The sequence below is a fragment of the Pteropus alecto genome, unplaced genomic scaffold, assembly GCF_000325575.1.
Source record: "Pteropus alecto unplaced genomic scaffold, ASM32557v1 scaffold210, whole genome shotgun sequence".
Classification (NCBI taxonomy): domain Eukaryota; kingdom Metazoa; phylum Chordata; class Mammalia; order Chiroptera; family Pteropodidae; genus Pteropus; species Pteropus alecto.
Window position 1 is genome coordinate 3932928 of NW_006431288.1, and position 12645 is coordinate 3945572.

At 40.4% G+C, this 12645-nt stretch overlaps 1 protein-coding gene and 1 pseudogene across 1 annotated transcript in view; one reads left to right on the top strand and one right to left on the bottom strand.

Annotated features, from left to right (window-relative positions):
* Positions 1–12250, top strand: part of JAM3 (junctional adhesion molecule 3) — a 61872-nt gene extending 49622 nt beyond the window's left edge. The window contains exons 2-9 of the mRNA XM_006926990.3: positions 2866–2931; positions 3433–3546; positions 7160–7312; positions 7771–7973; positions 8855–8954; positions 10511–10640; positions 10737–10791; positions 11151–12250. Coding sequence (XP_006927052.2) covers positions 2866–2931; positions 3433–3546; positions 7160–7312; positions 7771–7973; positions 8855–8954; positions 10511–10640; positions 10737–10791; positions 11151–11186 — 857 coding nt within the window. The 3' untranslated portion in view covers positions 11187–12250. The remainder of the gene's footprint in view (positions 1–2865; positions 2932–3432; positions 3547–7159; positions 7313–7770; positions 7974–8854; positions 8955–10510; positions 10641–10736; positions 10792–11150) is intronic.
* On the bottom strand, positions 437–555 carry LOC112470961 (annotated as a pseudogene).
* Positions 12251–12645: the final 395 nt, after the last annotated feature.

The following is a 12645-nucleotide window of genomic DNA, read 5'->3' on the forward strand; positions in this document are numbered from 1 at the left end:
GATAAAGCAGCAGGAGGGTTTGAGAGGATTGACTCCAGTTTTGAAAGAAGTATTGCTGTGGGTAAAAGGCTGTCAAACAGTGTGATATGCAACAGAGAAATTGTGAAAGGAAGAGTCAGTCAGTGTGGCAAACTTCATTGTTGTCTTATTTTAAGAAATTGCCACAGCCACTCCAGCCTTCAGCAACGACCACCCAGATCAATCAGCAGCCATCAACATTGGGGCAAGACCCTCCACCAGGAAAAAGATTAAAATTCGTTGAAGCCTCAGATGATGGTTAGTTTTTTGTTTTTTGTTTTTTGGATTTTTTTTAGCAATAAAGTATTTTTAAGATATGTACATTTTTGGACATAATATTATTGCACACTTAATAGACTATGACCTCACAGATTGCAAGGACCTTGTCAGCTTACAATCCCTTATTTTTTATTTTTTATGCCTATAGCACTTGGTCTTCTTAGATGGTCTCCCATCCAAGTACTAACCAAGCCCGACCCTGCTTAGCTTCCGAGATCAGACGGGATAGAGCTTGTTCAGGGTGGCATGGCCATAGACTACCTGCATAACTTTTATCTATACTGGGAAACCACAAAATTTGTGTGACTCACTTTATTGTAGTTTTGGCTTTATTGTGATGGTCTGGAGCTGAACCCATAGTATATCTGAGGTATGCCTTTATAGAATATTTATAAATTTAAGAATTGTTTAGAAATAGGATGAGAATTCTGAGGAAGGGCTCTCAGCTTGGGACCTCATCAGACGTAGGGCTCAGCTGTTATAAATGATCACTTAAGCTAAAATTTCACTTGCTTGTTGTGGTCTTCTGTTCTTAAATCTTCTTGATACATATTGTCTTCTAGGATTGGCATGAGCAGCTGCCTGTGAAACTTATGTAGGGTAGTTGGGCAGGAAAGCGGTCAGGGCAAGCTTTCATTAAGAAGTATAGAATATTCACTTCTACTGCAGAGTAGAGGGATAAAAGAGGTGATTATTTCCATTATCTCGGGCTGTGTTACCTTAGCTTCTTTTTGGTTGTAAGAAACAAATTGGCTTAGTTTACCGTAGAGATTTATTGTAAAGAATATATCTTAATTGGCCTTGATGAAATGGCTGCAGATACTAGAGTAACTTTAGTGTCATCTTTTTTGTCCTCTAGTTCATCTGTTACCAACTCTAGTGTTTCCACCATTTTGATGAGCCAATTTATTTTTTTTTATACTCCAACTGTTTCTCTGGTGACTATATAAACTCTCTAATTTATTCTCTAATTTCTCTTAGCTTCATACTTCTTAAAAGAAAGGGTCAGATTAGGTTGTCTTATATCTAGTTGAGCAAAGTTCTCATGAGTTATTCTGAGGCCTCTTTGATGGCCTTTGGATCAGAAGCTGATCCCTGTTCATGGTCATTTTTAACCAGAGCTTTGGTATCTCATCATCTAAATTATAGTGATCATGCTATATATGTCAATGGTCACTTTCCTCAGAAGGAACTGTGTGTCCTTCCTTAGTAGGTATTCAGAGCATCATCTATTACTCTCTATTAATGAATCACTGGGAGCTTCCAGCTTGAAGGAGAAATAGAAAGTACTACGTATGCATAGGATTTCTGGCTTCCAAAAGGAATAGCCCATGGTTAACCCAAACAAAATAACATTATCTTTACTTGTCCTAGTTCTACAACCTTTTGTGAGTGGTTTAGAAACTCATAGCAACTCAGGTACATTATGATTTTCATCTCTTTTTATTAGATTTTTTGAGGCTTTTGTTAAAATTAATGAAGTCCTACTAAGTAAGAAAGAGGATCGAAATGTATATCGAATTGTAACTGAACCATTTAATACAATTTTAAAAAGGAAAAGAATGGGTTGTCGTGACCTGCAGTCCACCTAATATGCAAGGAATTAGAAAGCAGCTTAGAGAATAAGTATTTCTGCACATTTTTTTTACCTGGTAGTATAGTCACCTGAGATCCACAGGCCTTTTTAAGGGCTTTATGTATGAAGGCCGTCTTTGGGAATGGCATGTTTTCCTAGGGACCAAGTAGCTGAAGAATGACATTTTGTAGGTGATCAATGTACCTACTTGTTCTTTTCTCTAAGGAAATCAGTTTGAGACCATAATAAATTGACTTCTAAGTTTGTCGATGCTAGTTTTGACTTAACAGTCAGATGCTAGTTTTGAAAGGGACTACCGTGCGAATGGCATATCTTGATTTCATCAATAGCTTCATTCAACTTAGCTTTATAAAAGTCACTATGTTGTTATATTTCTCATTTTACTGAAGGCTGCTAAGAACTTCTTAATGGATGGGAATTGCTAGGTTAGATACATGGCTAACTCAGGAGGCAGTCTTTTAGTTTGTTGATAACTGTACCCAGTGTTGACGCCATCCTAAAGAGGAAAGAAAGTACCTGGCCAAGAGTATGGATCGAGAGTGCCTTGCTGGATTTGAAGCCTAGAGGAGAGAGAGGGGAGAGGCAGGAGGGAGGGCTGACAAGAAGGCTCCCATGAGTCCAAATGATAGATATTGAAAGGATTAATAGTGATTCCAAGCAAGAAGGAAATTCTTTGAGGAAAAGTCATTAAAGCTCTAGGTGGCTTTATTCTGGGACTAAGAAGGAAAGTGAATTCTCAGAACTTTCTCTCCCTCTTAGTTCCTTCCTGTGAAGGTCAGACTGAGAGAAGGCCGTCAACTTGCTGTATCTAAGAGACTTTGTTTTGGAATATAATATTTTTCCATCCTTTGTGGATAGTGATTGTAGCCTACATAGAAGCGAAAAACCTGACCTCAGTCCGAGGGTTCTTTGCTGTCTTAGAGTCGCATTGTCTCTGATTTACTTTTCTTTTTTCTTTTTTTTCTCTTCAGACTGCTTGATAGGGGCTGTGAATCTCAAATCCAGCAACCGAAACCCGGTGGTACAGGAATTTGAAAGTAAGTACAAGGGAGACTATGTATTAGGAGAACGGGCACCACCTAATGGACATTCAGTAGTCTTGCAACCAACTCAGTTCAAATATTCACATATAGTGCCATAGAGATGTTCCAGTGTGTGTCTACTTAACAGTGCATTGGATGTGTAAGCGTGTCAGTGAAGCAGAGCCCCTCAGTAGGCCAGCAGGGAACTCTGCGGGTTCTGTGTTGGCTCAAATCTGGTTCCTGCCCTGGCTTACATAACAAAGAAATTTCTGATACATAAGCGGAATATTAAGGGGATGTGTACTCTATTTAGTAAGGCTTCTTGCTAATCATCTTTATTCTTTTTCTTTCTAAAATTCATCTTTTCTTAAAGTCTCTTGGAGCCTGGAGACAGCTAGATTTTTAATCTGCATGAAATACCTCTCTAAAACTAGAAATCTTCCAAGGTCTGGGTATAAAATGAACCTAAAATTATTCCACTTTTACTAAAATTTCTTTTTTTTTTTCGCTCATTAGGTGTGGAGCTGTCTTGTATCATTACAGATTCACAGACAAATGACCCCCGGATTGAATGGAAGAAAATTCAGGATGCCCAAACCACATATGTGTTTTTTGACAACAAAATACAGGGTATGATCCTATAGTCCTCTCCTTTGTACACAAGGCCCAGGCATGTGCTTGTGGCCAGAGGCTTTCCCCTGACTGCTCCTGCTTCTGTAGCCAGGATTGTTTTTTTTGTTTTGTTTTGTTTTGTTTTGTTTTGTTTTGTTTTACTTACAGAAAATTCATCACATGTAAAGGTAATGAGAATAGCATGTTGAACCTCCCTGTACCTGTCACCCAGCTTCAATAAGTATCAGTTCATTAGTTAGGATTTTTATCTCTGCAACTGATATTTATGAGGCATCAGAGTGAACATTTTCCTAGACCTTCTTATCATGATCCATGATATTAGTGATATGAGCTAAGTGAATTAATCAGCAGGATCACCAGGAGCAGCAAGGAGACAACAAGTATTCGATGAACATCTACTGTGTGCAAGCACACCGCATTGAGAAAGCACTCACTAGATCAGTGAGCAGGATGTTATCCCAGTGCTAGAGCAGAGGTAAGCGCAGGGTGCATTCAGACTGCATGAAGTAGGAGCAGGACAGGTGGTCATGGAAGGTTTTCCAGAAGTGGCAGAGATGTGAAGAAAGACTAGTTAGCCAGGCAAGATGGTAAGGGGTGGAGTGAAGAAAGGTGTTGGGCAAGAAAGAATGCTGTGAATAAGGATACAGAAGCAAAAGGTAGCTTGGCTTATCAGAGAAACTATAAGTGCTCCTTCTTAGCTGGGGCTTGGAGAGAGAGGGGGTGGGAGGAAGGACACCAGATGAAACTGGAGAGGTATGCCGGGGCCAAACAAGAAGCAGTGAATGCCAGACAAGAATGGACAATTTCTTGAGGGTCCACTGAGAGATTTTAAGAGGGAAGTGACATGGTTACACTTAGGCTCCAAGAACAACGAATTAGCTGCTTTGTGGAGAAGAGATTAGAGATGGGCAATACTTGGAGCAGAATTTATAGAATTTATAGAATCCAAGAGGGAGGAGCTAGTGGCCTGAGCTAAGGTCGAGGCAGTGTAGAGAATAAAGAGGAGGAATTACTAGGAGTTGACTGTGACTTTGACGAAGGAGGGAGAGAAAGGGATTACAGATGACATGAAATGGAACACGACCTTCATTCTGACAGGAGAGAAGAAGTAAACCTGAGGTACAGACGCAGGTAAGTTATAGGTACGGTGGCTACAGAGTTCTCAGAGAAGTTGACAGTTGAGGTTTCACAGATGGGAAAGAGATTTTGTGGAAACAACCTAAACTCATGATCTTTCTGCTTTCTGCTCAATATCATCTGGAGTCATAGGCTCTTAAAAATAGTTTTGTTTTCCCACCAGTATCCTCCCCAACCTCTTATTTTTGAAGAGATAGAAATGTTACTCTTAGAAAACAAATTGGTTTTCCCTGGCAACTTAGGCTGCTCCCGATAAACCCTGTACATGCAATTTTGATCATCAGAGAAACCAAATGGGAATTTTTTCAAAGAACTTTCTGTTTCTGGAAATTAAACAGCTCACTCTTAGTTGGAAGGACAGAGAGAGTATTTGCCACATAAAACATGAATGCTGAAGGAAAACTTGAATCTACTTGGCCTTTTCTCTTGACTTAACCCAGGACTATACCAAAAGCATCCTGTTAGATTTTTTTTTTTACCATTTTCCTAACCTCTACTAATGGCCACTGGATAACAAACCTTCCCCTTCGAAAATGCCTTTGAAAATGTTCATCTTCTGTCATAGCATTTTGCCGTTTTTATATAAATCCTTCTTATACTTGTCACTAAACAACAGGTTAAGTAATAATTAGTTTCTACTTTTTTGTGTCATATTTTTCTTTTGTGTCATATTTGTCATTCTCTAGGTTTTTCATGCTTTTTTGAAAAGTTACTGTTTCTTTTTATGTTTAAATTTTTTTAAAACAAATATAATTCATATAGTGTAAAACTCACTCTTTTAAAGTATTTACCTAAGTGGTTGTTAGTATATTCAGCAGAGATATACAACTCTCATTACTGTCAAATTCCAGAACATTTTCATGGGCCCTCCAAAGAAACCCCATGCCCATTAGCAGTCACTCATCATCTCTTCTTCCTCCACTCACCTCCTGGCTGCCACTAACCTACTTTGTCTCTATGGAGTTACCCATTCCAGACACCTCATGTAGATGGAATTATACAGTTTGTGATCCTTTGAGACTGACTTCTTTCACTTCGCATATTGCTTTCAAGGTTCATCCATGTTGTAGCATATGTATCAGTACTTCATTTTTAAAAATATGGATGACTGATGATCCATTGTAGATAGGACACATTTTTTTGTCCATTCATCAGTTGACGTACATTGGTTTTTTTTCCCACTTTTGGCTGTTATCAGTAATGCTGCTATGAACATTCATGTACAGGTTTTTGTGTGAACATAAGTTTCCATTTCTTGGAGATAAATGACCAATAGTACAATTGCTAGATCATGTAGTAGTTGCATGTATAGTTTTTAAAAGAAACTGCCAAACTGTTTTTCAAAGTGGCTGCAGCATTTTCCATTCCTTCAGCAGTGTATTTCCCCATATCCTTACTAACACTTGTAACTGTCCATCTTTTTGATTCTAGCCATCCTAGTGGGTATGAAGTGGTATCTCACTGTGGTTTTGCTTTGCATTTCCCTGATGACTAAAGATGCTGAGCATCTTTTCATGTGCTTATTGGCCATTTGCAAGATCTTCTTTAGAGAACTATCTATGCAAATTCTTTGTCTATTTTTAATTAGGTTATTTGTCTAGTTATTATTGAGTTACAAATTCTTTATGTATAGGCATGCTTCATTTTATTGTGATTTGCCTTATTGCACTTCACAAATCTTGTGTTTTTTACAAATTGAAGGCAAGACCCTCCACCAGCAAAAAGATTATGACTTGCTTTTTTCTGTTACTTGTTTTTTGTGGTGGTCTGGAACCAAATCTGCAGTACCTTCGAGATATGCCTGTATTCTGGATACTAGTCTTTTGTCAGATATATGATCTGCAAATATTTTCTCCCATTCAGTGGATTGTGTTTTCACTTACTTGTGTCCTTTGAAGCACAAAAGTTTTAAATTTTTTATTAAAGTCAAGTGAAGGTGAATATAACTCTTTTTATGTGTGTGCTTCTTCCTTTGGTGCCATATCTAAGAAATCATTGCCTAATCCAAGGTCATGACAATTCATGCCTATGGTTTTTCCTAAGAGTTTCATAGTCTTAGCTCTTACAGTAAGGTCTTTGGTATAGATGGTGTGAGGTAGGATTCCAACTTCATTCTTTTGCATGCTGATATCTAGATGTCCCAGTACCTTTTATGGATTGCTGGTGGTCTATTTAATGTTATTTGTTTGACATCTTTCTCTTTTAGTGGGGCATCCATGATGGGAATGATGAAAAGGAAATGAGGCCTGTGCTTTAAAAACAGACACATGTAGTATCTTCTCTTACACACCAGGTACTATTTTGGTGCTCAGGGTCATCAGAGAGTTCAACTCTGTTATAAAGGAACAGAAATAGAAGCCAATCTGCAGTCTTCTTACTGAGGCATCAAATGCTGGCCCCAGAAACCACCTTCTTCAAGTGGCAAAAATATCTTTAAAGAGTCTTCTAGTGCCCTGTGTCTTCTTTTCTATAGGAGACTTGGCAGGTCGTGCAGAACTATTGGGGAAAACCTCTCTAAAGATCTGGAATGTGACCCGGACAGACTCAGCCCTTTATCGTTGTGAGGTGGTTGCTCGAAACGATCGCAAAGCAATTGACGAGATTGTCATTGAGTTAACTGTACAAGGTAGGAACTCATGTGAAGTTAAAACATGTCCCCCCTTTCAGGCCTCATGAATCTTGTCTGTAAAATAAAAAACATCAACTTTTTCTTTCTAGAACTGCATCCTTGAGGGTATCACATGATTTAGGGAGGGAGAGCTTTGAGACCCGAGACTGCTTGAGCTGGTAGAAAGTGAAAAGGGAAGTGGAGCTTCTGCCACTTTGCTGCACCAGCTGTAGGAGGCACTCCTCAGGGAGGTGGAGGCCTTAGAAACTTGCTGTGGGATTATACTAAGGGCGGGGGGTGAGCTACGGGGCACATTTCAGGCAGCAGATCACGCAGTCTGCAGGCGTGACCATGGGGATGGCAGCGGTGCAGAATCCCTTGGCCAGCTTTCTTGTTTTGGGCAGATTTACTGTGGGCTTCCATAAGAATAGAGCCAGATTGCCAATTTTAAACACCAGCCTGTATTTCTCCAACAGTGAAGCCAGTACCTCCTGTGTGCAGAGTCCCAAAGGCTGTGCCTGTAGGCAAGGCAGCGACGCTGCACTGCCAGGAGAGCGAGGGCTACCCCCCACCTCATTATAGCTGGTATCGCAACGACGTGCTGCTGCCGACAAACTCCAGAGCCAATCCCAGATTTCGAAATTCCTCTTTTCTCTTAAACTCTGAGACAGGCACTCTGGTAAGATCTCTTCTGAGAGGTAAGAATGGAAACGTCTGTGTTGGGACAAGGGGAACCTATTGTGGAAAGATCAGGTATTAGGAGAGACAATGAAACTTTGTAAGATGGGAGCTAAAAATGCACACCAGAGATTCTACAGAAGAACAGTCCTGATTTGAATCACCAACTGTAAAACTCATGAATTAATTAGGGAAATTTGATTGCTGGCTGGATATATGATATTAAGGAGTTGTTAATTGCTTTAGGCATGATAAAGGTATTGTAATTCTGATTTAAAAAATGCATATCTTCTAGAGATACATACTGAAGTATCTGTGGATAAAATGTATCTGGAATTTGCTTCAAAATAACCCAGGTGTCGTGGTGGGAAGGGGCAGGGTTAAAGGTGAAACCAGACTGGCCATGCATACAGAACAGACTGCTCCCGGAGCATATCATACCAGGCTTTTACTACATCTGGGGCTCTTCATCTGTGGTATAACCAACCTGTGGAGTAATGAGCCAGGTTAAAATAGGATCCTCTGTATTCCTACTGCCAAAGTGTTGCTTGAAGAACAATCATTCTCAGAGTCCCTTTACTTGAATAAAAGTTAAGCTCAACCTCTCCTTCTGGGTGTTGGTAGGCTTTGATATCTCCATATGCCTAAGCAGTTCTATTATTCAGAACATAGAACCCCTTAGGCAAGAGTGTCAGGGAAGAATATCAAAAGAACCTGGACAATGACCTGGAAGCTGCAGGGAAACCAAGAGCAGATGAGCAGATAGTTTACTTTGTTCTGGACTTAGCAGATTGACAGGTGGGGGCAGCCTCTTCTCTCCCTCCCCTTAGAGGTCTGCCCTGTCGCTTGGTTTCATTATTTCCTTGTAATTTCCTGAACCAGGTTTTCAGTGCTGTTCACAAGGAGGACTCTGGGCAGTATTACTGCATTGCTTCCAACGATGCCGGCTCAGCCAGGTGTGAGGAGCAGGAGATGGAAGTCTGTGAGTTACTTTTTGAAAAGATTTCCTCTGAAGACTGGCAAGTGAATAGAACATTTTAAATTTAGTATTAGACCATCCGTTTAGACAACTGTTCTGTTTTCTTCTGGAGATGACTAGATTCACCAAAATCCACTTGGGTACATTGAAAGGAAAGATGAGAAAGTTATGAGTAACAGCTAAATGACTAATAAGTGGTCCTTGCAATATGTTTGTCTCAAAATAGATTTTCTAGAGCCTTCTGGTATTGGAAACATGGCTAATCATGTAACTTTTAACTGAGTTTAATAAACTCCATTTTTTTTTTTTTGTAATTGATAAAAACATAAGGTTGTGTAAGGTCTTCAGGTATTTATCTAGTTATAACCATTTTGCAGCAAGCTGAAGTACCAAATTTTAGCCCCAGTAATTTACCCTGTTCTGTGATGCTGCTATCTCTAGGGTGTCGGATCTGAAGGGGAGGTGATGAGCCAGAAGCGGGGCAGAGGGGTATATCAGAAACAATTGGGGAACTCTTTGAGTCCCTCCTTCCTCCCTAGGTGCAGCCACTCCCTAGAGCATTGTTTCCCAGATGTGCCTGATCATAAGAATCATTTGAAACCACTGTTGTGCATTCAGGTTCCAGCCCATCTCCCCTCCCCCAACATATGGAATCAGTCTCCAGGGGAGGACAGGAATGTCTGTGTAAAACAGCACTCCAGGCGATTCTTCTCATCTGGCAAATTTGGGAAACTCTGCTCTAGGGTAGGAGGAAGATTCCCAGGCTTCGTCCCAGACCTTTTGGTTCTCTAGGGAGGGGGCTTGGGGATTGAGATCTTCAAATCAGAATTGCAACTTGATTTTTAAATATACACTCACTTTTGAGAACTGCTACACTAGAGTAAGGGAGAATTTTAACGACTTCCAAGTTAGTTGGCTTTTGTTGATATATCTCCTGCATATTTTCCACTGTGTTTTTGTTTGTCATAAACAGTCCAAGTGCCCTCACACTGAAGGTGACTGCATACCTTTGCCCAGTATACAGAAATGAGAAAAGGGAGTCAAGGGGTTTCTACTAAGAAAGCTTGTAGATATGAGGCCAGGCAGCCAGTAGAGTGAAAGGTCATGTTCTCATCTTATATTTCTTACTGCTTGAAACTAGCCCTCTTCCCCCAAATAATCCACAGCAAAGGGAAGCCCTGAATAGTAGGATTTTTTTTCTGCCTTGGGACTCCTGGCTTCTAATTCTGTCTTATAGTATTCATTTCTGCCATTAATAATATTCTCAGGGATTTAGCCAGAGGATTTTTAAGCCTTTTCTATAATGCCAACCCCCTTTTAATACAGTATTAAGTATAACAGCATTCGAACTGTAGAGTTCTTAGTACTTTTTACAAGTGAGATCAGGGGTTACAGTGTCCTGTGTGTTCTAGAAGACTTTGTTCTTCTGGCCGGGGGAGGCATGAGGGGCAGAGGGGGAAGGAGAAGGATAGAGGCAGGGAGGGGGCACAGCAGGGTCAGGGTCTTTTGTAAGAATGGCTAGTGTGTATCATCTCTTCCCTCCAACTACTTTAATCCAGATGACCTGAACATCGGCGGAATTATTGGAGGCGTTCTGGTTGTCCTAGCTGTGCTGGCCCTGATAACAGTGGGCATCTGCTGTGCATACAGACGTGGTTACTTCATCAGTAGTAAACAGAATGGGGAAAGGTGAGCCTGTCTTAGTTGGAGAAAAGAAAGAAAGTTCAAGTTGGCATTAATATGATATAAACAGTAGTCACTGAGCTACTCTCTTCTTTTTCACAGTTACAAGAATCCAGGGAAGCCAGATGGAGTTAACTATATCAGGACAAATGAGGAGGTATGGAGTGAGGGAACTGAGCAAACGTCATTTAGGTAACGTAGAAATCAGTGTTTCCAGCAGGGGAAATGACATTCCTTCTTGGAAACCAAGTGGATCCCATAGGAAAAAAGATTTCCAAATTGTATTCCAGACCCTGAGCTCTTTAGCCTTTCACAACAACATGTGTACATGCTGATGGCATTTATAGTTGCAAGCTCTTGATGTTACTTAAGAATGATTATCTGATGTTTTGTCACTTTCTTCTTCAGGGAAATGGTACGTTCGATTTGACCACCATTTTTCCTTTCCCACTGTCCTACTAGGCCCCATTGATTGGTAGAGGATGAGCGTGTTCTAACTTTGTGTTGGTCTTGCAGGGCAACTTCAGACATAAGTCATCATTTGTGATCTGAAATTTGATGGTGTGGCTGAGAGCACATGCAATACCTCTACTAGAAACTTCTATCGAGAGCATCCTGGAGCGAAGTGCACTTGGACAGAGCTAGACACTTGTGCAAAAGCTTTTTGTTTTGGCCAAAGTTGACCGCTACTTCTTACTTTTTAACAAGCCACATGAATAAAAGAATTTTCCTCAAGATGGGCACAGTCATCACAAGGAAAAGAAATTGAATGAGTTCACTGAAGCTGATTCCCAGTCTCTGGCCTGACTCCTTCCTGAGTGTTAGGGTGATTTTAAAGCTCTTGCCCACAGACTCTGCTAGGCTGGGCACTGCGGGCCTGGGAGTGTATTTGCCACTCGCTGTCATCAGCCAGGGTGAGCCCCACGTGAAAGGTAACATGGTAGCTGTGTCACACTAGTAGTGTAGGGGTTGGCAGTGTGACTCCCAGCTTGAAACCCTGCAACTGCAGAGTTTGAATCAATGAATCCAGAAAAGAGGCTTTTTATGGAATGACCTTGTGTCACAGTGGCCCACAGACAACGCTGCACCATTTCTTCTTAAAGGCTTTGTCGATCAGTGTTGTAGTGTCCATCTCGGAGAATCTTTTTGGATCAGCATTTTATAATAACAGCCAAAATCCACAAAGGTAAATTGCTTGTTGAAAGAAGGGGCCTTCTTACCTGTAGGGAACCCCGCTTGTCCATGGAGCATTTCGGTATTTAAGGAAAACTTCTATTTAGGCTAAATCTGAAATGGTACTAAAATAATGTTCTGCTTTTCTATGAGTGTTTATTTTATAAAATTTTACATTCTAAATTTTTGCTAAAGATGTATTTTGATTATTGAAAATTTCTATTTAAACTGTAAATATGTTGTCATACAATGTTAAATAACATATTTTTTAAAAAGTTCAACTTAAGGTAAGAGTTCCAAGTTCCTCGTGTTAAATTGGAAAATGTCAGTAATTAAGAGTATCTTAACCCAAGGAATCCTGTCAAGGAGGCTTATCGGAACATTCCTTTTTCCACATGCTTTAGCAATTTTCACAAGAGAACTTATGCTGTTTGTACACCAGACCATTGTTGCTTAGGAAATCTTTAAAAATTCCAGTTGGGTAATGTCAAAATCTGTTTGCATCTCTCAGAAAGAAACAAGCTCTTAGGTTAGCCTTGAACTACCTCTTCCTTAGATTACTAAAACTACCTATGCCCAAAGACTGACCGACCACCCAGAAGCTCTTAGACATACATGTGCAAACTGTGTTAGTCAACTCCCGGGGTAGAGTCACATGCCCTGTGAATGGGTATTGGCTACTGACTCCTAAGGCTAGCCGGCATGTCCCCTTCCATCTTTAATGCTCTGACTGTGGCTTTGTGTGCTGATGAGCTTTAATATGCTGTTCATGTGCCACAGGCACTTGGCTTAAGCTAGGACAGTTCTAAGGTGAACACTTCAGGAAAGATGGGTCTCC